The sequence below is a fragment of the Argopecten irradians genome, chromosome 13 (assembly GCF_041381155.1).
Source record: "Argopecten irradians isolate NY chromosome 13, Ai_NY, whole genome shotgun sequence".
Classification (NCBI taxonomy): Eukaryota; Metazoa; Mollusca; class Bivalvia; order Pectinida; family Pectinidae; genus Argopecten; species Argopecten irradians.
In genome coordinates, this window is record NC_091146.1 from 10,174,640 (window position 1) to 10,201,844 (window position 27,205).

A 27,205-nucleotide genomic window follows, 5' to 3' on the forward strand; every position below is an offset into this window, starting at 1 on the left:
ATTAAAGCTTATTCGTTGCTGAATTCCTCGACAAAAAAAAAATCCGAAACTTTTATTTCTGTGCGGATTTTCTTTCATAATTACACGAAGATACCTGCTATTAGAGCATAAATTAGAGTATTTGAAACATCGAATTTCACTCTTTTAGTTATTTACATTCGAGCCAAAGTTATTGTACGATTAACTTCACTCAAAAGTCATCATAAAAAATCGTTGATCGGCTTTTCCTTTGACCGTCGATATAAGTGATAGCACATCACTTATAGTACAGCTATAAGCCACGGACTATTGTGACGTCACACGCTTTAGAGCTAGAAAATATGCATAATCGGGTGGTCAGAAAATTTGACCCCGATATCGACGGCTTACGGGTTATTCCGGTCGCGCGCGGTACGGAGAGGTTTCTACACGTGCTAATAAAGCCATTTCCAGCATAAACTGAAATTATCATTTTTGACTGCACAAATCCTTTAAAATGGAGGTGACAATAAAAAACCTAGATCATAGATGTACAGGGTTTCCATAATTCAAATAAATGCAATCTAACAATCCTTTAATTGATAAAATAATTACCGCCCGGATATAATTTTTTACATGCTACCGTCCGGATATTTTTACGGTCCGGATCTGTATGTTATAGGTGAGGATATTTTTCCGGTGGCTGCAGCAGCTGGCAGTCTGCAAAGTTTCATTTTTGCAAATGTTTCCCGCAGTTCTAATATTTCTAAAATCCAAGGTTTGTTCATTTCCTGCATGGTCCGAATTATTCATGAAGCCACTTTTACTCCTCGAATTTCCTCTAGTTCATATGACTGAATCACTGAAGTACATGTTGATGTACAATGTAGGATATTTTTCTTGGTAAAATATTTTCATTTTATCGGTTTATTGGAAGTATAATATGAATATAAGGCAAAGCCTCAGAAGAGCGCAGTTCCATGTCATGTAAATACAGGATTATATAACATCATAAATTTATATTGTCTACATTTTTCTACGAGATTAACAATAAAACATATTTCATTGACATGCACAGGATATCAATAGTTCGAAATAATTCGATATAATGCAAATGGAATAGTTCAATTTACTTTTCATCAGATGCAGAGAAAACTTGGCAATATGCCACACATGTTATAACAAATACGCGGGAATCAATGCCGTCATCTTTGGCGTCGGGTTTTGTGACGTCACTGCTGCCGGTGCTGTGCGCTTGAGAACATACAGAGTATATAATATATTTGACCAATACATTTGTTGCATTGTTCTTGTATATGTGTAAGTTAAAGTAATTTTTAAGCGTATCCCGATGACACGTTTCGTCTAGTACAGAAAATTTCAAATCTCGTCGTGCTGATAACGAGAATTAAAACATGGCTGCCTGCATGGAGGCGCGAGACTTTTCCCGCGGGACACAATTTCAAAGTCCAAGGGGTACTGGAATATATTGGAATCTATATGCTCACACACGTGTTATGGTTAGTAGAGCTTCGCTCTACGGGCCTTCGGCCGCGCAGAGAGCTGCGCTCTTATCAAAAGAAGTTGTAGAGAAATTTATGGATATTGATTATAAGTCGATATAAAACATGGTGTTCATGTAATCACTAATGATAAATGTGTTTCTGCTCTAAGGAATAAACACAAGTTGCACATTTGTAAGGCCAAACTTACCAAATTATCTTTATATAGGAATGTTTAAATTACCAGATCTAGACTGTATTATTTCTATAAGTTAACTAAAAGCAATGGAAATTAAATAAAGGTGTAGCGGGGGATATAACTTCATATGTTTGCTGTATACGTACACTACCGTATAATTATGTCTATAGGCAAGCTAACTAGTCAAGTTGTTTTGTCCGTATGTGTATTGTGTACCTGTGCTGTGATCTTTGTGTCGTGCATTTATTTCTCGTGAGGTGTACCTACATAAGGTTGTCATAAATTAAAACATTTTTTTCCCTAATCGAATGATATAATTGAAATAAATCATATAGGAATGCACTAATGCGAGGATTCAAATATATTTTGGGACTCACTGATTTTGTCTGGGACTCACTATTTTGTCTGGGACTCACTATTTTCAAAAGTGGTGAGTCCACGACTCACAAGACAGATATCCTACATAGATTGCTGCCCTACATGTCCTTTATGTGTGTCTGTGTTTTCGCTGTTGTGATTTTCTGTCTAGACTCGGGTATGGGGATAAATTCGGGGTAGTAATTGTACACTGGGTAGTCTGATGGATTGAGTTCCTGTCTGCTGCCAGCTCTGCTAGGTGACTATTTATGTTTGGTTGGGGTAATTAGGAACGGGTAGAGATGAAAAAGGTAATAGGAAATAAGTTATGGTTAAAATATTTGTGTGGTTGTATGTGTGATGTATGTTGTAAAAAGTTAGGCCGAAAAAAACATATGTTTGTTTAGGGTTACATTGTAAAAAAAAATTAGGGTCGGTCGGGAGGATTTTTTTTTTCTTTTCTTTTTTTTTTTTTGGTGTTTTTTACTCTAAAATGATGGCCAGAACTGGAGTCTGAGATCAAAATCCCGACTTATTTATATTTTTTCGTAGAAAAAACATTAGGGTTGGGGTTAAAAAATTACGGTCGGTAGGGTAACCCTAAACAGACATATTTTTTTTGGCCCAACTTTTATATTTGTAATAAATTGTTCATTGTTATATATATATATATATATAAACAGTAGTTTGTTCTTCCTCCTACCGACAAACAAGCAATAATACCCATCGAACCTGGGTTGCTATACACAAGGGGCATGTCAGGCATAGTTTGACATTGCTTCAAACTGGGCCTGTCTCACTCCTGTTACAAAGGTACATGCACTTTCAATTAAAAAGATATAAAAATAAAAGGGAGATAACTCTAGAATAGTAAGTCAGCCGAAACAAATTATTAACACTAGAAAGTATGCAATGTTGGGATTTATTAGTTTAACATCCTATTAACAGCAAGGTCATTTAAGGACGTGCCAGGTTTGTTGGTGGTGGAAAGCCAGAGTACCTGGAGAAAAACCACCGACCAACCTGGCAAGGCAACTGCCCCACATGGGATCAGAACTCGCGACTCAGAAGTGGAGGGCCTGTGGTACAGTATTATATGTCAGAAACAACAATACAATGTCGGCACATGATCTTACACACCTTAGAGTTTCATAGCCGATAGATAATTTAGATATTTTTTGATTGTTATATCATGGTGACAGCAAAGACTAAACATTTGTTTTTCAGTACTTTCCCAAAAATAAATGGTATTTCTTCAGTTTACCAAAAATAAATGAAAAACATTGACCCTACCCCATGCACATGATCTTGCGCACAGCCGATAGATAATTTAAATATTTTTTTATTGTTATATCATGGTGACAGCAAAGACTAAACATTTGTTTTTCAGTACTTTCCCAAAAATAAATGGCATTTCTTCAGTTTACCAAAAATAAATGAAAAACATTAACCCTACCCCATGCACATGATCTTGCGCAGAACACTAATTATCCAATTTTAATCATATTGTGTTATTCATTTTATTTAGCTTACCATTTGAATTTCAATAAAGAAAATTGTTTGAATTATAAATCAGTTTGAAATTTTTACAAATGTCATAAAAATATTGCGCTTTCCACCATTCTTTCACTTTGGGGCCCCATTGTAATACAGTATGTCAAAAAAAAGGTGTGTGTTTTGAAATTTAACATGATGGATTTATTTAATTAGATTGTTCATAAGGTGATGATATTTATAGTATTAACAGTAAGGTAATAATTAACTTTTGTGACTCTGCAAAATTTTCAATCTTGTTTTACATTCCAGTTTTAAAAATAAAAAGCTATTTAAGACAGGTTATGGGCCTTTAAAAAAAATGTTTTCTCTGACCCCAAACATTGATATTGGCAGTACTCCTGGTTAGTGATTAATTCTAAACAGTTAGTACCCATTTACACCATCGTTTGTGTATTTATATGATTTAATACACACACATTTTCAAGCAATATATTTTCTGGAAACCTAAATTATAGCATCTTTTATCAGAAGATGAGTTTATTAATATACATGTATTTTTTTTACTATTGTTTCAGAAAGCTTAAGGAAAAGTCTATATATGCAGTGAAGATGGCAGAAACACAATATACGATCATGAATGAAGAACTAGGCTGGGATAATAAAGAGGAAATGTTTTGTGATACAGACATGTCCATCCAGATAGAAATGCATGGTAACAGATCTAGAGATGCTTATAGCTTTACTGAAATGGACCTAGAATATGGAAGACTCGGTAAAGAAAACAACGAAGAGCTTGATTTCTCTGATTTTTCTCAAAAGATTGAACCAAATACAAACATACAACATGAATCATCATCAGGTGCTTACAGATCTTACATTATACCACCACTGTCTTTAACACCAAGCTCAGGACATTATCATGATGCTGCTGAACTTTTATCAATGAAAATTGAACCAGAGAACAGCGTCCAGAATTGTTATATAGCAGGTGTAGAACAAAGGGAGAGAACTCGGAGTGAACTTTGTGAGGCTGAGTCTATAATAAACAAAGGAACAGATGAAATCACAAATACACAGAGTTTTGGGATGAGTATTAATCAAAGGGAGACAACTACATGTATGAATGATATAGAACCAGGGGAAGGAACTCTAATCAGATCTCTAGTATCTGATGAACCATCTATAAAAACTGAAAGTGATTTAGAAGACAGAGTATATGGATCCGGACAGACTCCTGGACCTGATTTACAAACAATACCCTCTGATGTTAGTGTGTGTTCTGAGGCTGATGAAAACACAAGACAAGATGACAACACCGAACCAGGGGAGGCAACTCTAGGTCAATCTTTTATCGGAGAATCTTTAATTAAAACTGAACCTATGGACAGCCAACACGAGTTTGAGGGATTAATGTATAGAGCCAAGCAGTCTACGGCCTGTGTAACGGTTTTACTGCCTGATAATGGTAACACATTTTTAACAAAGCACTTATATTACAGACACAACCTAGAATACTACTCTTATGTGTGGGATGTATCCCTAAAATGTCAACCACTGAACTATATTACACAAATAACAACATACAGAGCAGTGCAGCACGATACACAAAAAATGTACATTCAAAACTGATATCACAACATAGTTATAGCGCAGAGCAGCACGATACAAATAAATGTACATTCAAAACTGATATCACAACATAGTTAAAGCGCAGAGCAGCACGATACAAATAAATGTACATTCAAAACTGATATCACAACATAGTTATAGCGCAGAGCAGCACGATACACAATAAATGTACATTCAAAACTGTTATCACAACACAGTTACAGACATGATACACGATCTTTAACTACCACACTACAAACACAAAAAACACAGTCCAGATTAACACTTTTGCAACATCATACACAAAATACATTATTTATTTACAAAGTAAAAACAAAGAGAGCAAAAACGTAACCAGACCAATAATTTTTTTTAATTAGTAAGTGCAAGTAACAATAACTATACAATTTAAATTAAAACTGATTTACAATTATGTACAAAAAATGAAAGCAGTTACAATGATCACAGACCATGTAAATGAGTTAATCTCTGAAATAGGAATTTTTAAATAATGAATACATGCATACATGTATTTCACTCACACAGATATTACTGATAAACATTGAAATGCCTTGATAATTGTGTTATACATGTATGATATATAGTCAAAGAATAAAAGGATACTCAACATCGATCCATTGCAGTTGATCCTGATTACGGCCGCCTAGCGGCCGAAACATGTAGACAATTTGTTCCTCTAAATAATAAAACCAACTGCAATGGATGTTGAGTATCCTTTTATTCTTTGATTATGTCTTCACATCCTAAGGATCTCTGTTGAATATCACGTGATATCCATCCAGCAGTCATGGCACCGCTTTTCAACACTTCAGAGCATTAGTTCTCTTACTCTACGTGTTTTACATATATGATATATATATACACTGCCCTCCAAAAGTTCTGTTACACATGCATTTTTATAGATAAAATTAAAAAAGAAAATAACTTCAATATTTTTTAGCTATCATGTGAATATTTTATTGCCAAAATACTTTTATAATTTTTCATAATAATTATGGCCCTGAGTTCATGTATTGTAATGAAATTGGAATATTTGTTGAAAAGCGAAATCTTGTAATCCTGTTAATATTTGGTATGTCCTCCACATGCTCTAAGTACTGTCTGTATATGGTCCGGCATACTTCTGATCAAGATTCTACATCTTCTAGCAGGTATTTCATTCATTGCTAGCTGCAATGCATGTGCAGCTTCCAGTTCCCCAAGGTTTCCGCACTTGTGCTTGCAGACTTCCATACCGAGATCTTTCCACAGGTTTTCAATTAGGTTCAGGTCAGGGGATTGTGGGGACCGTTCCAAAGACTGGATATTGTTTTCATCCTTCCATTCAGTTACTATATAGCTATAGGCTCTGTGGCATGGGGCACCATCATCCTGGAAGAAAAAGTTATTGCCAAATAATTTTGTCAAAAATAATTTTATACAGAATTATGAGTTGTAACAGAACTTTTGGAGGGCAGGGTATATCTTAATGTAAATATGAAAGTATTTAATTCTTTGTCAATTGCTGTTAAACTCTAATTGCATGTTGAGTTTACAAAAAAAAATTTTCTTTGTTTTATTGTAGCAAACATTGGTTTGATTAGCCCGTCTGTTTCCCCAGAAAAGGCACCTCTCATGTGTGAAATTTGTGGACAGTGTTTTTTCAACGTTACGACTTTACAGGAACATCAGCTATCCTGTGGCAGTAGGAATGTGAAAAAATTAGAAATCTACAGTAAGACATTCAGTGGAAAAGAAGATTTGAGTTTAAACGAAAGCAGAAAAACAAGAAAAAAATTGAAGATTAAAATGACAATACCAGAAATTCAAGAAAATACCAGAAAGGATGTCTCACCCAGGAATAGCAGTCAGGGTCTAGGTTACAAAACATCTGGCTCAGAAGATCGGAGATTCATGTGCAGTATGTGTGACAAAGAATTTGTCCAATTTTCTGTTCTTAAACAACACCTACAGGTTCATACAAACAAAAAACCATTCAAGTGTGAAATATGTAACAAATCATTCAAGCGAGAAAGTCATCTGCAGACTCACTCCACATTGCATTTCGGGAATCGTCGATTTAAATGTTTGCTTTGTGATTGGTCATTCACTGATCGAAGCCGCCTACAAAGACATCAGACTATACATACTGGTGAGAAACCATTCAAGTGTGACGTCTGTGGCAACCGATATACTCGGAAGGATACTCTGAAGAGACATATTGAGTCAACACACATGTCCAACGAAACACAATTCAAGTGTGACGTCTGCCATGAAAAATTTGATGTTTTAAAAGCTTTACAGAAACACTTAATTAGACATTCCAAGGATAACCCGTACCAGTGTGATATATGTGGTAAAGGGTTTTCTGACCGACGTGGCATCACCCGACACAAGTTGATACATAACAATACGTCTGCTGCTCAGTATAAATGTACACAGTGTAAAAGGACCTTCCTTCATTCCTACCATCTCCATCGGCACATGAAGATCCATCAGAAGGAACAGGGCGGACCATACAAGTGTCGGCTCTGTGGCAAAGGGTTTAAAAAGTTGGCTTATGTGTCAAAACATATAAAAAGGCATGCTAAAAAACTCAAAAGTTAATGGTGAAGATTTGCATTACACCTTTGGCCAACCCATACATGAGCTTGAGTCTGAAGAAAAGTTTTTAAAAAATGAACTGAAACAAAAAAGGCAAAAAAAAATGATATTGAAGAGTTAATTGTGATAATCTAGGGACATTTGATTGATTTTCTTTATTCAAAACAGCTTTGGGTACAAATAGGCTTATTACAAAATACTACAAAAGTAGAATAAGCTAGATACAGAATTCGACGAAGGTACATAGAATAAGCTAGATACAGAATTCTACAATAGTAGAATAAGCTATAATCAGAATCCTACAAAAGTACAATAAGCTAGATACAGAATTCTACAAAAGTAGAATAAGCTAAATACAGAATTCTACAAGAGTAGAATAAGATAAATACAGAATACTACAAGAACAGAATAAGCTATGTACAGACTTCTACAAACAACGAATAAGCTAGGTACAGAATTCTACAAAAGAAGAATAAGCTAAATACAAAATCCTTCAGAAGTAGATTAAGCTAGATACAGAATCTACAAAAGTATAATAAGCAAGGTACAGAATTCTACAAAGGTACGTAGAATAAGCTAAATACAGAATCCTACAAAAGTAGAATAAGCTAAATACAGAATACTACAAGAGTATAATAAGATAAATAAAGAATACTACAAGAGCAGAATAAGCTATGTACAGAATTCAACAAACGTAAAATAAGCTAGATACAGAATTATACAAAAGTAGAATAAGCTAGGTACAAAATTATACATAAGTAGAATAAGCTAGGTACAGAATTCTACAAATGTAGAATAAGCTAGGTACAGAATTCTACAAAAGTGGAATAAGCTATATACAAAGTTCTAAAAAAAGTGGAATAAGCTATGTACATATTTCTACCAAAGTGGAATAAGATAGGGACATAATTCTACAAATGAAGAATAAGCTAGGTACATAATTCTACAAAATTAGAAAAAGCTAAATACATGCTTCTACAAAAGTATAATAAGCTAGATACAGAATTCTACAAAAGTATAATAAACTAGATACAGAATTCTACAAAGGTAGAATAAGCTAGGTACATAATTCTACAAAAGTATAATAAACTATATACAGAATTCTACAAAGGTTGAATAAGCTATTATTATACAAAAGTATAATAAGCTCGATACAGAATTCTACAAAAGTAGAATAAGCTAGGTACATAATTCTACAAAAGTAGAATAAGCTAAATACAGTATCCTACAAAAGTAGATTAAGCTAAATACGGAATCCTACAAAAGAAGAATAAGCTAAATACATAATTCTACAAAAATAGAATAAGCTAAATACAGAATGCTATAAGAGTAGAAAAAGCTAAATTTATACTGAATTCTACAAAAGTAAAATAAGCTAGGTACATAATTCTACAAAAGTAGAATAAGCTAAATACAGAATCCTACAAAAGTAAATTAAGCTAAATACTGAATCCTACAAAAGTAGAATAAGCTAAATACAAATTTCTACAAAAGTAGAATAAGCTAAAAACAGAATGCTACAAAAGTAGAATAAACTACCGTAAATACAGAATGCTACAAGAGCAGAATAAGTTAAATACAGAATTCTACAAAAGCAGAATAAGCTAAATACAGAATGCTACAAAAGTAGAAATGTTATAGATACAGAATACTACAAAAAAGAACCTGGATAGAATAATTTGCACATAATTATCAAATTTGTGATAGATATAAAGGTATATTGGTATATAAAACAGATCTGGCTGACTTGAGATTTCATAATTTGTAAGATTGAGCTACATACATGAAGTTGTTCATCAATATCCAATAGGCGATATTGTCCGATATCCTTCACACATACAGATAACTTGTAAGTGATAACTTCAACATGTTCCTATTAAAAATGAGTAAAACTGAGAATTTTAGGTACCGAAGCATTCGTAGGTAGTAATTATATATATAGACATCAGATCGTGGAACAGCTACTACAGCCGATAACATTCAAAATTCTCAGGAAAACAATATATGTTTTTTGGCGATATAACTGCAATTTTTTCATCATTTGTAATGATTTTATTTCATTAGATAATGAATATCTAAATAAGTTTATATGTGTTAAACCCTTTGCTCTTGATTATGAGTTCATTTCTTCATGTTCAACTAAAGTTAACAAATAGTTACAATTTCAAAAAAGTATGTTTTGAAATGCTATCAATAAAAAATCAAATAATGATATTAAAATTAAATAAAAGAATCAAATTGTGTACATGTATTGTAAAATTATCTCCATTTCAGAGGAATTTCAGATTTTCAAAAAACATATCTGTGACTTCTTAAACAGTGTTAATTACTAAATTGTACTGTAAAATTGTGTATTTGAAAGTCAATTATTGTTAAGTAAATGATATTTGTGTTTTAAAAGGTAGCTGGTAGCTATATAAAGTTAGCTAGTGTGTTTTGTTTACCTTAACTTTGTTTACAATATGTATGATTATGTATCCCGAGAAATTTGTTTAAAATTGACCTAATCTCAAGGTCACATTGTTGAACCTTTTTTGTTCAAATATTATTTTTATTTTATCATCAATCTTTATTTTGGCTTTCATAACTCAGGGTGAGTTTTTAATTTTTTGTTATTCTTAAAGTTATGTTTGAAAATTAAACAACTGAACCTTGTAACCATTGTTGTTTATTTTTTTTATGAATTTTAGGGATATATATTGTGTAGTTCACTTACTTATGCATTTCTTTGATAGCACTAAGATGAATACAATTGTAGGGTAAAAATTTGCATTGGTAGATATGGCCACAGATGCTATATTGAAGAGTGTACACATACCTGTATACCATATGGTATAAAATGCATTTCTGATATCCAAAAAGGTAATTCACACTTTATACATGTACCTCAATGTTTTGTACGATAGTTTCCTACAAAAAAGAAGTGACAGTCACACAACCAAAGGATTTTCATGGAAATCCATAGTGTTGGCCGTTTGGAAATGAAATAACAGTAGCTTTTAAGCTGTACTGAATTCTATTGATTATAATTCTTATTTGGAAATGATCTACACATGTATCTGAGGTGTCTTATGAAGTTTCTAACCTCTTTATATGTAGCTTGTTTAATTTCATAAAAGGTTCATGTTTTCTTCAGATCATTCTGATCAAAGTCATTGATTTGTAAAGTTAATATAATAATTTACAGCTTACATATATTATACAAATATAGCATTTTGGTGAGGTCGATACATGGTTATATCGACCAAAGAAAAAATATGGACCGAGGACGTAGTCCGAGGTCGATATTTTTTCTGTGGTCGATATAACCATGTATTGACCGAAATCAAAATGCTATAATTGTTTTATTATTTTTTCTGAAATTGTTACATTTTGAAATGAGTGTGAAACTAAATGAGCATCGCATTTTAAATTCTGCTTCGTGATGACAGTTACAATCCTATGACTTTGTAACAAGTATAATTCAAAAACAACATATTAAAACAGTATCAATTGATGCACTTCAAGCTTTTATTACATGAACCCGGTGCATGCGTGTTTGTAAATTGCATACATGTACATGTACTCCATTATACATGTAGCTCCATGTCTTAAGGACAGTCAATTAAATGTATAGTTTGTTCTCCGTTGAAATAATACACTTCGACGTCAAACAAATATTAACAGATTCAGATTGACATTAAGATACATTATCTTATGCTTAGTACTCCATTCCGTAAAATGAAAGTCGTATAACATACAGTAGGATTAGCCTAGGCCTAATGTTGTAAGTAGCCTAGGTGTAATTTTAAATATAAATATCAAACGTATTCACTATTCAATGGCTCCAGACGCTTAATGTATGTTATTCGATTGTTTCCTACTCTCCTATACCGTGTTTATATTGAAACTTTAAAAGTTTAAACTGTAGTCATCAGCTGGAAGTCGTCATCATCTTTGTTAGAAACCTAAACAATCAACGTCGTCTGTCACATTTTGTGGTTACGCTTCAAACTAAGGTCATGATAGCGTTTGTTTCAAAGCGCCAGGAACACTAAGCGTTTTGGTAACGTCGACGATAACGTTATCTAAAAATAACCGTGAAATATACTTTTTCTATAAACTACTTCCGGAAAAATCGTGCAATATAGTTTTTTATCGGTGATCACGTGGCGTGTTTTTGACCAATGAGAAGTGACAAAAAATCCAGAAAAATAATAAATAGATGTATCGTGATTACATATATATATATGAATTGTGATTACAGATATATAGATGTATTGTGATTACATATATATAGATGTATTGTGATTACATATATATATATGAATTGTGATTACAGATATATAGATGTATTGTGATTACATATATATAGATGTATTGTGATTACATATATATAGATGTATTGTGATTACATATATATAGATGTATTGTGATTACATATATATAGATGTATTGTGATTACATATATATAGATGTATTGTGATTACATATATATAGAATGAATCGTGATTACATATATATATATATAATTGTGATTACAGATATATAGATGTATTGTGATTACATATATATAGATGTATCGTGATTACATATATATATATATATGAATTGTGATTACAAATATATAGATGTATTGTGATTACATATATATAGATGTATTGTGTGATTACATATATATATATGAATTGTGATTACAGATATATTTATACCATAGTCTATAGATGTATCCTTGCATACAGGGAGTGGGACGACGAATGTTCGCCCGTTGTCAGTATAATTACATATATATAGATGTATTGCAAACACCGCATACATGGGAGGCCGTCCTTACATGATTAGTTACATATATATATAGATGTATTGTGATTACATAGAGATTGAACAGTGTTTTTAATTGCGTTAAAGGTGGTATGAACGCAATGGGATACAGACATATTCAATGTAGCGCGTTAGCGCTACATGTAGAATATGTCTGTATCCCATTGCGTTCATACCACCTTTAACGCAATCAAAAACACTGTTCAATCTATATATTTACATAAATTAGTCTTTTTTACATGTTCGTGGTTAAATTTAAAATGATGTTGATTGCTAAGCTAGGTAACTACGGTAGTCAGGATGACCGAAGATATAGTTCCGATTGTTGAATGTTATAGCTGCAGTTTGATTTGAAATATAACAATGACACCTTTCAATTATTTTTAAAAATATGTTGTATTTTTTTTTTCAATTTGATCATATATCAAATAATGTCAATTTCGAATAAAAATTGAGATAACTGGGCGCGGTAAACGACTACGGTATGTATCGTTGTCAGGGTAGTGACGCGGTCCGAAGTGGAGCGAGCCGCCATATTTGATTTTCAACTGAGGAAAGTACTGTGACATAGCTGTTAATGGTATGAACCGTTGAGCTGCTGAGTGTTTGTCATGTATGTATCGGTTTACGAACGTGATATAGTCTTAATTATTCATAGTTATGACTTTTATTTTATTGCACGGATGATAGACATTTGTTTGCAGTGGTGTGTGACTGACGTAATTTTGGGAATTTTCCCCGAAACATTCCTGAGGAAAGCCCCGGTTGTAGCCCAAGACAAGCGATTCATTTTGTTGTTTATTACCGTTACAATTCCTGAACACATATCCTGTTTTGATATACAACTACATATTTAATTGGTTTTTAATAACAACTCTTTATTGTTATTTTGAAACCCGAAACGACAAGAAGAAACTTTGTTTACACTAACCTACTACTGTCAACCGAGTACTGACGAGCATAATATTGTCTGTGTCACCTAAGGATCAGTCTTGAGACAAATAGAAGAACGAAAAAGTTTTTTTTTTGTTTATTATTAATTCAAAACAAATCTGTCATCTGTGAAAAGGAAAAATGTATATCAAATAATTAAAGCTTATTTAGATCTATCATATTGACGCATCATATTTACCAGCGTGATAGAAAGTAGTCCGCTACTCTGGGTTTGTATTCATACGTCGTTGCGTTTACGCTAATTTGTAAACGATCTCCCGACCGTTGACTTATATAGGGGATTTGGAAATACATATTTATAGTGTATTGTGATTACAATATATATAGATGTATCGTGATTACATATATATATATGAATTGTGATTACAGATATATAGATGTATTGTGATTACATATATATAGATGTATCGTGATTACATATATATATATATATGAATTGTGATTACAAATATATAGATGTATTGTGATTACATATATATAGATGTATTGTGATTACATATATATATATATGAATTGTGATTACATATATATATATAGATGTATTGTGATTACATATATATAGATGTATTGTGATTACATATATATAGATGTATCGTGATTACATATATATATATATGAATTGTGATTACAGATATATAGATGTATTGTGATTACATATATATAGATGTATTGTGATTACATATATATTTATATGAATTGTGATTACAGATATATAGATGTATTGTGATTACATATTATATAGTTGTATTGTGATTACATATATTATAGAGTATATATATATATGTATTGTGATTACATATATATAGATGTATTGTGATTACATATATATAGATGTATTGTGATTACATATATTATATAGATGTATTGTGATTAACATATATAGATGTATTCGTGATTATTTTATATATATGATTGTGATTACAGATATATATTGATGTATTGTGATTACAAATATATAGTTGTATCGTGTGATTATTTATATATATATATGAATTGTGATTACATATATATAGATGTATTGTGATTACAATTATATAGATGTATTGTGATTACATATATAGATGTATTGTGATTACATATATATAGATTGTATTGTGGCTTACATATATGAATTGATGATGTACAAATATTATAGATGTATTGTGATTACATATATATAGATGTATTGTGATTACATATATATAGATGTATTGTGATTACATATATAGATATATGTGATTTCATATATATATTTATATGAATTGTGATTAAATCATATATATAGATGTATTGTGATTACATATATATAGATGTATTGTGATTACTTATATAATGTATGTGATTATATATATGATGTATTGTGATTACAATATATATAGATGTATTGTGATTACATATATATAGATGTATTGTGATTACATATATATATATCTATGAATTGTGATTACAAATATTATAGATGTATTGTGATTACATATATATATAGATGTATTGTGATTACAATATATATAGATGTATTGTGATTACATATATATAGATGTATTGTGATTACATATATATAGATGTATTGTGATTACATATATATAGATGTATTGTGATTACATTTTATCATATTATATAGATGTATTGTGATTACATTATATTTATATGATGTATTGTGATTACATATATATAGGATGTATTGTGATTACAATATATATAGATGTATTGTGATTACATATATATTAGATGTATTGTGATTACATATATATATAGATGTATTGTGATTACATATATATAGATGTATTGTGATTACATATATATTATATATGATGAATTGTGATTACAATTATATAGATTGTATTGTGATTAATATATATAGATGTATTGTGATTACATATATATATAGATGTATTGTGGATTACATATATATAGATGTATTGTGATTACATATATATTAGATGTTATTGTGGATTACATATATTATAGATGTATTGTGATTATCATATATATAATAGATGTATTCGTGATTACAGTATATATAGATGTATTGTGATTCATATATATTGATGTATGTGATTACATATATTATATAGATGAATTGTGATTACATATATATAGATGTATTGTGATTACATATACTATATGATGAATTGTGATTTACAATATATAGATGTATTGTGATTGACAACCATATATAGATGTATCGTGATTACATATACATATTGTTATGAATTATATGTACAGATAATATAGTGTATTGTGATTACAAATATATAGATGTCATTGTGATTACATATATATTTAGATGTATCGTGATTACATATATATAGTATGTATTGTGATTACCATATATATAGATGTATTGTGATTACATAATAATATAGATTAATTGTGATTACATATGATATAGATGTATTGTGATTACATATATTATATAGTATGTATTTGTGATTACATATATATAGATGTATTGTGATTACATATATATATATATATGTATTGTGGATTACATGATATAATAGGATGTATTGTGAATTACATAATATATAGATGTATCGTTGATTACATATTATATAGTTATGTATTGTGATTACATATATATATATGAGATGAATTTGTGATTACATATTTATATAGATGTATTGTGATTAATATATATAGATGTATGAATTGTGATTACATATATATAGATGTATTGTGATTACATATATATAGATGTATTGTGATTGACATTCATATATATATATGAATTGTGATAATAGCCAGATATATAGATGTATTGTGATTACCATATATATATAGATGTATTGTGATTTACATATATTATATATGATTACAGATATATAGATGTATTGTGATTACATATATATATATAGGTATATTGTGACTTAACGATTATAGGATGTGATTACATATATATGTGGTATTGTGATTACAAATATATAGATGTATCGTGATTACATATATATATATATATGAATTGTGATACAGAAATTTAAAGATATTGTGTTATATATGTATTGTCGGATTACCCTAGATATATTAGATGTATTGTGATTTACATATATATATAGATGTATCGTGATTACTACATATATATATATTGAATTGTGATTACAAATATATTAGATGAAAAATTGTGATTACATATATATAGATGTATTGTGATTACATATATATATAGTTTAGATGTATTGTGATTACATATATATAGATGCATTGAATTGTGGATTACATATATATATATTATGGATGAATTGTGATTACATAATATATATAGATGTATTGTGATTACATATATATATATGATAGGATGTATTCGTGATTACATTTATATATATATGTATATATGTTATTGTGATTACATATATATAGATGTATTGTGATTACAATACTATAGATGTATATGTGATTACATTTTTATATATGTATTGTGATTACCGGATAATTTTCAAGAGAAGAAATGAAATGACAAAAAACTAAGGGTCAAATGTTCATTTAAAGAATTGGTTACTGCATCAAAATCAAAACTGAATTGTTTTGAATTATGTTTATTCAAAAATACTTTAATACAAACATGAAATAACATCACAATACATTATTTTTTCTAGTTCTCTTCTGTGATACACACAATGTATTCAGGCATATTATCAAGTAAAGAGCAGTTCTTGATACTTTGCTGCAATATTGAAGAAAAGTCATATCAAAGTTAGATTCAGTATGATACTGTCTCTATATAATGCATAAAATGGACACTGAGAATTCTTAACAGCATATTAAAACAACCATTCTCAAAATCAGTGTGTTATTTGTATACATTGACATGTACATTGGACCCTCGATAATCTGGAAACCTTCGTTCCCAGCCTAAACCGCCCAGATTACAAATTTTCTGGACTGCCGAATTTCGTGTACCCTAGTCAATTTTGAAATTGTCATGTACAAGTTACTCTCCTTGACCTTTAAATCAATGATCGGTTTTTATGTTTATGTACTAAAATAAATACTTTTTTTGTTATGTTTTAAAGGTTTTTTTCCCATTTAATTATGTTAAGAATATGAAATTAACGTACATGTAATCACACATTATTGGCAACTTGTTGTTAATGTCACATTACTTACAAACTGTTTGTACATGTATTGGTAACAAGATCAGAAACAGTTGTAAAAACATTTGATAGAGGCATCAACTAAATGGAACAACTAATGGGCTATGTCACCAGAAGCGTTAAACTTTGTGTCATTTTTGTGAACACACTGCACAAAGTCAACAAGTAAACTGTTTAATATGTTTCTGTTGTAGCAAATAAATGAATGTCATTCCATATACAATGTACTTATATGGCCGTGTCACAGATGTGAATCATTGAAATATACATTGTAGTAATGATAACTCAGGCGTGATGATGGGTAAATAAATTATCAGTTTATATTATAAATGTAGGATATTTCTATATATATCTAAATGCAAAGTTACTCGACACTCGCTAATTGTCATCACTTGATGTTTTGCAACATTACAGACAATGGGACAGAATTGTAGTTCTGATAATGACCGTCTGTCAAAATATATATCGTGTGTTTCATTCAAGCCAAGAAAATTATTTTTGTTTGTATGAATTTTACAACAAAACAGAAAGACTAACATGTGAGTCAGTCTGTGAAGTTAAAAGTTTAAACACCTTCTATCTCTCCACAGATTAATAACAATCGGCAGTATGTCAAATGGTGACAACTCTTTCCAAAGTTGCAAATATACTGGATTTACTTTTTTGTATTTTTGTGTTTTAATTGGCATTACGAAACAATGCGAATGAGAAGCGCCAATCCATATGCTTGTTGTCCAGAGCTACATGTATGCTGTCGCAGCTAGTTTAATATATGCCTGGTAGTCATCCTTAGAATCATTTCACTGCCTCCAAAGTAATCCTGATAATCTCCAGTCTTCAACAATTATGAATCTGCTTCAGATGACTAGCCAATGAGTCCTGTAATTATAAAATTTAACATATATATATCAATATTCTTAATTTGTTATAAAAAAGTTACAGAAATCATCTAACAATGACAAAAGGAAGAAACTGGACTCATGTACACAAGTACTTTGAGTTAAAGATGCTCCACCGCCGACAGAGTATAAATGATATTCATCATTTGAACAATAATTAGTGTTTAATCGTGTATGCATAAGTCTAATTAACACAAAAAATAATATAAAATAATTAATTTTGCCTTTGGGTCAAGCGCAATCGGTACTTTATTCCATATAGGATATAGTGCTACAGAATTTTTTCGGGATGCAATTAATTATTTTATTTATATTTTTAACTTGAAGTGAAATTGGAGCTCAAACTTTTCAACGGCGGTAATGGTGTAAAGTAAGTAACTTTTGTAACTGAAGAAAAATACTAAATTGTCTGCTGCCATTTTTGATAGTGAAAAAATACCATTTGTCAGCGGTGAAGCATCTTTAATATATTAGCATCATAATTAATTTGTCTCCTATACCTGATACACATTGATAAAATACAATGTTTTTTACTGTTAGCAAAACTTACTTTAAACCAAATACTGTAATATTGAGCAAGTGTAAAATTTACCATGTATTACAGTGCACAGGTTATTGTTTATTTTGGTAAGTGTTATTATAAATTCTCTGAATCCATGAAGTTATATATGTAGTGACTGTTTAATCGATGTTTTAAGTTCATACCGCCAATTTCGATAAATCTAGCATTACAATTCTTCTATTTATCTAAAGAAATTCTGTATTCACATGTGTATTACACACATATATACGTATTGTGTATGGATCTATATCATGCATTGTTTTGCCTACAAATAAACACATGCTTTGTGATGTTTATAGACATATTGACAATCTGGTAAATTGACTCTATGCATTAATATTAAATTTGATGTCATCGCATTAGAAAATAATACCAAAAATGAATCTTGTCAACTGCTAATTATATAACAACAAACTACTTCAAATTTAAAGTGATATTCAATTTTGTTGCGTTGTAATAAAATGAAACGTCGATTATATGGATGTTAGCAGGAATTCACACATACTCATGATGTTGTAAGTTCACTTAATGTGCCGATGTCTGTCAAATAGTTCATATAATTATAATATACCGACCCATAGGCGTGATAGGCAAAGAAGCAAAACGAAATGAAACTTACGATTTTCACTGCTTCTGTCTCCAAATACGAAAAGAATTCCGAAGTTTACTAGCAAGGTGGCTTGCAACATGCAGTGTTCAAATATTCTTCGGTGTTTTTCTGATATGAGAATGTATTTATTACGCTCGATAATTAAATGGAAAATATCTCTTGACTTGCAAGTTTACATCACAGGTCCGCTTTGCGTGATGACGTCTTTGTTTACATTCGGCCGTTTACACTATTGCTGAGTGTGTCACGATATTTCATTGTATCTGTATCCGTGTATTAAATATTCCCTCGTTAATGAAAGGATGCGTTAGTTGACAATCCGTGCGAAATGATAAGGGGCCAGCGTAACTCAGAATTTATCGTGTTTGTTAGCTTCTGCATAGATCACCCAGACGCTTGATGCGTACGTAGTTAACAAGCGTCTGTTTGAGTGAGACTTGGTTAAATTCAGTGGGCCATCGTAATGACATGATCACAATACGAACGTACCTGTTCTCCAAAATGACTATCAATATAATACATGTAAAAACAAACAACTTTTGTATCTTTCTTACGTCGGGATGAATTAAAAAATTGTCATTACATAATAGATTATGAATGTATACATCAAACTACAATTAGTTACTTACATACCAAAATCCTGACAATTCCTTTATTTAGTGTTACCCAAACCGGATGTTTACATAAATATATGCAAATGCGGGCGAGAATTAGGCCACCGATCGCTACCACTGATGCAAATTATCCTCACTATTTTTCAATTATAGACGTTCATGTTATAGTTTTTGTAGACATGTTTGAAACTATTCTATTTAATGAAATACCATAGAAGTTGTTTAACTGCACTATGGCAGCATATTTGTTCTAGGAAGAGGAAAAGAGAAAAAATCGCATGCAAATGAGAGGTCAATCGCATTTAAATTAGTGGGTCATCCGGGCCGTAGCAATACTGGAAAAGCAAGCTTTTTTCAGTAAAAACTGTCTATAAAAGACACCAAAGGGGACCTAATGAAATTCTCCTTAATAGACAGGTGTCCTTTATACGGGTGGGCTGTTATATATATATATCTATAAACTGTCTTTAAAGGACACAAAAGGGACAAAATCCACCAAACAGTTTGATGACTGACCACACATGGCCTGTCAGTTCGATCAGATTTTGGTGTCTCAATACTAGCATAGGTAAAGAATAGATAAGATAGAGGAAGAGGTAAAGAAAAGTCTACATAATGTAACAGATGAAGAACAGCCAATACAGAGGAAAAGATAAAGAAAAGCCCAGATACAGTAGGTAGTAGGTAAATAATAGTCCAGATAGTGGAATAGGTAAAGAACAGTCCAAATAGTGAAATAGTTAAAAATAGTTCAGATCGCTGAATTGACAAAGAAAAGTCCTGATAATGGAATAGGTACAGAATACTCCAGATAATAAGTAAAGAACAGTCCAGATAGTGGAATATATTAAAATAGTCCGAATAGTGGAATAGGTAAAGAATATTTTAGGTAGTGAAATAGGTAAAGAACAGTCCAGATAGTGAAATAGGTAAAGAATAGTCTAAATAGTGGAATAGGTAAAGAATGTCCAGATAGTGAAATAGGTAAAGAACAGTCCAGATAGTGGAATAAGTAAAGAATAGTCTAGATAGTGAAATAGGTAAAGAATAGTCTAGATTGTGGAATAGGTAAAGAATAGTCTAGATAGTGAAATAGGTAAAGAATAGTCTAGATAGTGAAATAGGTAAAGAATAGTCTAGATTGTGGAATAGGTAAAGAATAGTCTAGATAGTGAAATAGGTAAAGAATAGTCTAGATAGTGGAATAGGTAAAGAATAGTCTAGATAGTGAAATAGGTAAAGAATAGTCTAGATAGTGAAATAGGTAAAGAATAGTCTAGATTGTGGAATAGGTAAAGAATAGTCTAGATAGTGAAATAGGTAAAGAATAGTCTAGATAGTGAAATAGGTAAAGAATAGTCTAGATTGTGGAATAGGTAAAGAATAGTCTAGATAGTGAAATAGGTAAAGAATAGTCTAGATAGTGAAATAGGTAAAGAATAGTCTAGATTGTGGAATAGGTAAAGAATGTCCAGATACTGGAATAGGTAAAAATAGCTCAGATAGTAGATTACGTAAAAAAATAGTCTGTATTCAATCTACATCAACTTGACGTTATGTTGTTCAACATGGTTCAAAACTTCGATTTGTAATGATCAGCAAACATATACGAATAGTTTCTTGGTTTAATTGGCTGTGTACGTCATATATAATTTGTAAAATGTTTATTATGGTTTCTATGGTATTCAGATCTGACACACTGGCAGCCATTTGCCTGAAAGAGATTGAAATGAAGAGCATCATATATCTGTCGGTGATTCTCTGCTGTCTGATGCGTAAGTAACAAAATAATAGAGAAGACACCCACTATCTTCCTTTACTGGACGGATTAATAAAAGTACCTTGTATTGACTTGTTTACACCTTCTCATCATATGAATGTTGTAAAGTATCATTATTCTATAAAATATTGTTTAAGAATGTAGTCTCATGGTAAGGGAGACAGATCATGATTTTTTCATACAGACGCTTGAGTTATGACAGTGCCCCAAGCTCTTCAAGCATTTGAATGACCGCGATTTGATTAAAAACCCCTTTTCTGAAGTTTGAATTTATGAATAAATTATTTTATTATTTTTAAAAATAACAACACAACACAAATAATCCTATCAGCCTTAAATTGCAATTTTATGGTAAATATATATTGATTAAACATTGTTAATTATTGAACGACAGGAAAATTTTGGGGTATGTGAGACTACCACCTTAAACCAAAGTAACAAAAGTTTGAAGACTACATAAACGCGTCCTCCATATGTTTTAGAAATTAACAGTTTTCTCTTCTGACTTAACTGAATAAGACAAAATGGCATGAATTTTTGTCAATACCCTTCCGTCCAGTGCAGTCTTTCCAAGCCTACTTCTGCTACTAATAATTAATTTTTCTTTGTTTTCATACCAAATCTGGCTTTCTGATTGGACAATATATTTTTTTTGCATACCACTATGAAAAAAAAAATCCGAAAATGGCGCGAAACCCCGACGTTATCGTGACGTCACAATAGAGACATTGACGTTGCGTATTGATTCGGAAAAAAGAATCCTTTGAAAAACCACTATAATGTTACATTTAAACATACTTCATTTTATCAAATAGAGTATCAAATAAATTATAAGTATTGATGTCACTATCAAAAAAAATGTTTGCAAACTTTTGTGAGAACTCGCTACGCGGATTCACACAGTTTGCAAACATTTTTTTTTCATACCCCGATAAAATTAAAAAAAATAGTGACATCAATGCTTAAGTAGTCTACCATGTTATTTTAATCGTGGAGAAAGAAAGTTTGATATTACACATACGTACTAAATTAAGACGTCAGAGTAGTTTTCTCAAAGATGACATTTTTCGTGTAAATTTGGCACCAAATTCTATTTGTATAAATTGTGGCTACAGTTGTGAAAATGCTAACAATTTCTATTTTTTAATGTTAAAAATATGCTGCTGCCCGTACATATAGATCTGTGCTTTAAAAGTTTGAAATAATCTAAATACATTTTTGTATACCAGTAAATTTGAATTTTTTTCCTGGTGTCATGTTATTGTTTCTGTCTGACGTCACAATGAATTTACAGCCAATGAAAATCGCTCCAGGTCATATTACACTAGTGGCATATGCAAAAATATTACACGGCGAAATCACTGGATATCAGCGGCGGATTATGTGATAAATTCAATTATTTTTATAAATTCAATTATTTTTATACCAATGTCATCACCTGTATATATATATTTCATGTTGATTGGAGAAGACTTCATAAGTGGTAATTAATAACTTTTGCCTAATCCATTGCAGGGCTCGAATTTCAGGCTGTTTTACTTGCATTTTGCAAGTAGATATACTAGAATAGCAAGTGGAAAAATATGCACTTGCTTATTTTAGCAAGTGGTTTTTATCAGGGACAACTGTAAAAATGGCATAATGATTGTGAAAAACTGTTTTAATGGAAAATATGGGGACTCAGTTCTTACAGTAACGTTGTTGATATACATTATGTACTTATACACCTCATCATGAAAAAATAAAGGATTTTATATATAACATAACTGTAATTTGAACACTTTTGTTTGTTTGTTTGTTTGATTAATTAACGTCCTATTAACAGCTATGGTCCTGTAAGGACGGCCTCCCATGCATGCGGTGTGTTGCGTGTATGTTGTGCGAGGTGCGTGTCCTGGGAGACTGCGGTATATTTATGTTGTGTCTTCTTGTATAGTGGAACTGTTGCCCTTTTTATAGTGCTATATCACTGGAGCATGCTGCCGAAGACACCAAGCAACACACCCAACCCGGTCACATTATACTGACAACGGGCGAACCAGTCGTCCCATTCCCTGTATGCTGAGCGCTAAGCAGGAGCAGAAACTACCACTTTTATAGACTTTGGTGTGTCTCGGCCAGGGGACAGAACCCAGAGCCTTCCTCGCAGGGGCGAACGCTCAACTCAAGGCCAAAAGTGAGGCGGTGCCAAGGGAGGCATTAGGAAGAATAAAGTCAGTTAGGAAGAAGAGAAAAGATAAGATCCTAAATTTAGTCGCCTTTTACGATCATGCAATAGGGGCAGCAGGTACAATTCTTACGCCCTACCTGCAGGGCCGGTAATTTGAATACGGATATCAAGATGCTTCACCACTGGCAAATGGTATTTTTTCACTATTAAAAACAGGAGGAGCCGATTTAGTATTTTTCTTCAGTTACAAAAGTTACTTACTTTACACCATTACCACCGTTAAAAAGTTTGAGCTTCTAATTTTGATCCAAGTTAAAAAAAATGAAAAATAATTAATTACATCCCGAAAAAATTCCGTGACACTATAGCCTATATGGAATGAAGTACTGACTGTGCATGCACCAAACGCGAAATAAATTATTTTATTTTATTTTTTTTTGTTTTAATTATGCATATATATACACAATTAAACACCAATTATTGTTCAAAGGAAGAATATCATTTATGCTCTGTCGATGGTGGAGCATCTTTAATTATAAGTAAAAATATATTTTAGCAAGTAAAAATTTAGGGCGCTTTGCAAGTGACGAAAAAATTCGAGCCCTGCATTTGTAATTTTATTACAATGAAATATATTTAAAGTCAAAAGTCCAGTGCAGGGCTTTAAATACTGTATTAACACACATTGTTGAAGGAATTGTTATACATTATTACATATATATGTAGCTCCTCGATTATATATCGATTTCTTTATAGTATAGGTTTTCCGCACACAGCATGCCTCAAGATATACATCACGACCATAAACTTTTTCCATGGCCTAGCTTCCTATCTAAACCTGATGTTATTATTCATCATCTTATAAATCACACTAAACAATTACACTTTAGATAATACGTACGTTTCTGTGACAAGAATGTAAGATTAACACTATCACATTACATCTCTGCTGCGAGGCTTTAGGTACGTCATTACAAAAAAAAACTTAATTAGCTGATGATAACAAGCTAGGTTTGTGATGCATGTCTCAATTATAATTACAGTGTCGGGAGAAACGTTATCCAGGATTGGTAAAGAAAGTGATTTCCAGATAGAACGGACGGATACTGAACGCGACCTGAACACGCTGAGCAGACGACAGACTAGAATGTGTGCCGGGAAACCTTGCCAGTCTCTATTCTGTCATTGTGAACATAATGAAACGTGCTTCTGCTTTTTTGACTAAAATGAATAAAATAGATCGATTAGATCGTTTTATGAGCATTTTTTCTGTGAGTTAATTTGCTTACACAGGTGACTAGTTCTATGGTGGTGAAAAACAAGGAAAATTTTGAGAGTTGCCTCCCTTACACTGATCCTTTTTTTTTTACTAATAGTGCCCTACCGTCAGATAGCCTATATAAAGATATATACCGAAGCAGTCATAATCCAAAACAAAAATCGACTCCACTAGGGCATTATACACATGGAAAATTGCAAGGAGAAAAGAAAAACCCAAAGATGTTCCGAAAGAGTCAGCGTCCTCTACACCCGTCGTGTAAATCTATGTCACATCCAGGACACGGACTTTACAGTTACATCCAGAAACAGAGAGTGCCCCCGCCCACCACATCTGTGTTGCCTATACAGTTACGTCTGGAAACAGACCCCCGCCCATATAGGCCACCACATCTGTGTTGCCTATACAGTTACGTCTGGAAACAGACCCCCGCCCATATAGGCCACCACATCTGTGTTGCCTATACAGTTACGTCTGGAAACAGACCCCCGCCCATATAGGCCACCACATCTGTGTCGCGACCAAACAACGCAAGATCGGTCATGTTTATGTAAGGTAAGTCTTGTTTACTATGAGTCAAAATTATTTCTGACGTCAGAGTTGAAGACAGGGTATGAATAATTATTATGTATGTTTGGCATAATGAAATATTCAACTAGATTCTAGAATCTATATTACAAAGAAATCCTCGCTTCCTAACAATGTCAAGTTATTATAAAGCGGTGTGTACAATAAAACGTATGCTACCAAATAGCATAATCGTACAACAACAAATCAATCGTAGGGAATATAATTGCAATGCGAATTTTCAAACTTGACCAACATTTTCCCTAATTTTTATCTTTATTATTTTACATCGTATTGGATAATTCCGTATCAGGGAACGTAACTTGTAACTTACATGTACACTGTAGGTTACATTGTATATCATGTTTGGTATACAAATAATTTTTACTTGTTATTTTGATCAAATATGGACAATATGACTGCTGTTATATATACTGTAGCCCCCGCCCCCCCCGCCACCCCCCGCCCCCCATCCATATCCTGAGGCATCAGATGTCAACGTCATTTTAGGGGGTTTTAATGTCACTTCCTTGCTAGTTGACTAAATATTCTGGATCCATCACATTATGTCCTCCTTGGGAATATGTGAAATTTGCATGTCAACATCATAATTTCCTTTAAACTGCTTAAGATGAATTTTTTTTGGAAATTTCTAATTGTTTGTAATGTAAGGCAACATATTTCACTCCTTGCTCACAAGCCACCAGGGTGCCTATCAATTCCAAAAATAAAATGTCTAAAAGTACAAGTGTCTCTTTGTAGAAAAGACTCGCATAGTTTCCTAACTTTATTTGCTTTGTCAGTCGCTGGTTTGACAGTCATGTCCACTGAGTTCAAAACAAATCCTAGATATGTAATACACTGTGAAGGTTCCAGGACAGACTTGTCAGGGTGAACTGTAAACCCTAAGGAATCCATAAGAGTGATGGTGTCAGTCACATTATTCAGGCATAACTTGTGCGAGTCGTCAAATAAAAGTGAATCGTCAATATAACTAGTGTTGATATGTCTCCATTTCCTTTATGTCGAAAAAACACATTTCATAATTTTAGTGAAGACATATGGAGCACAAGCTAACCCATTCGCGAGACATGTAAAGACATATGGAGCACAAGCTAACCCATTCGCGAGACATGTAAATTGGTAAAGTTGTTTGCTCCGATAAAATCTCATGA

At 31.8% G+C, this 27,205-nt stretch overlaps 1 protein-coding gene and 2 long non-coding RNA genes across 3 annotated transcripts; 2 read left to right on the forward strand and 1 right to left on the reverse strand.

Moving 5' to 3' along the window:
- Positions 1-608: 608 nt before the first annotated feature.
- Positions 609-10,842, forward strand: LOC138306034 (zinc finger protein 233-like). Its single transcript, XM_069246366.1, has 3 exons — positions 609-736; positions 4,089-4,978; positions 6,707-10,842. The coding sequence occupies exons 2-3, from the start codon at positions 4,123-4,125 to the stop codon at positions 7,726-7,728; spliced, it is 1,878 nt and encodes a 625-aa protein (XP_069102467.1). The 5' UTR covers positions 609-736; positions 4,089-4,122; the 3' UTR covers positions 7,729-10,842.
- Positions 10,843-16,975: 6,133 nt separating this feature from the next.
- On the reverse strand, positions 16,976-20,582 carry LOC138306124 (uncharacterized). Its single transcript, XR_011205783.1, has 2 exons — positions 19,630-20,582; positions 16,976-18,428 (listed from the first exon to the last, which is right to left on the reverse strand). It is a non-coding gene; the product is annotated as an uncharacterized lncRNA (long non-coding RNA).
- A 1,185-nt stretch (positions 20,583-21,767) lies between these two features.
- On the forward strand, positions 21,768-25,447 carry LOC138305474 (uncharacterized). Its single transcript, XR_011205704.1, has 2 exons — positions 21,768-22,009; positions 25,228-25,447. It is a non-coding gene; the product is annotated as an uncharacterized lncRNA (long non-coding RNA).
- Positions 25,448-27,205: the final 1,758 nt, after the last annotated feature.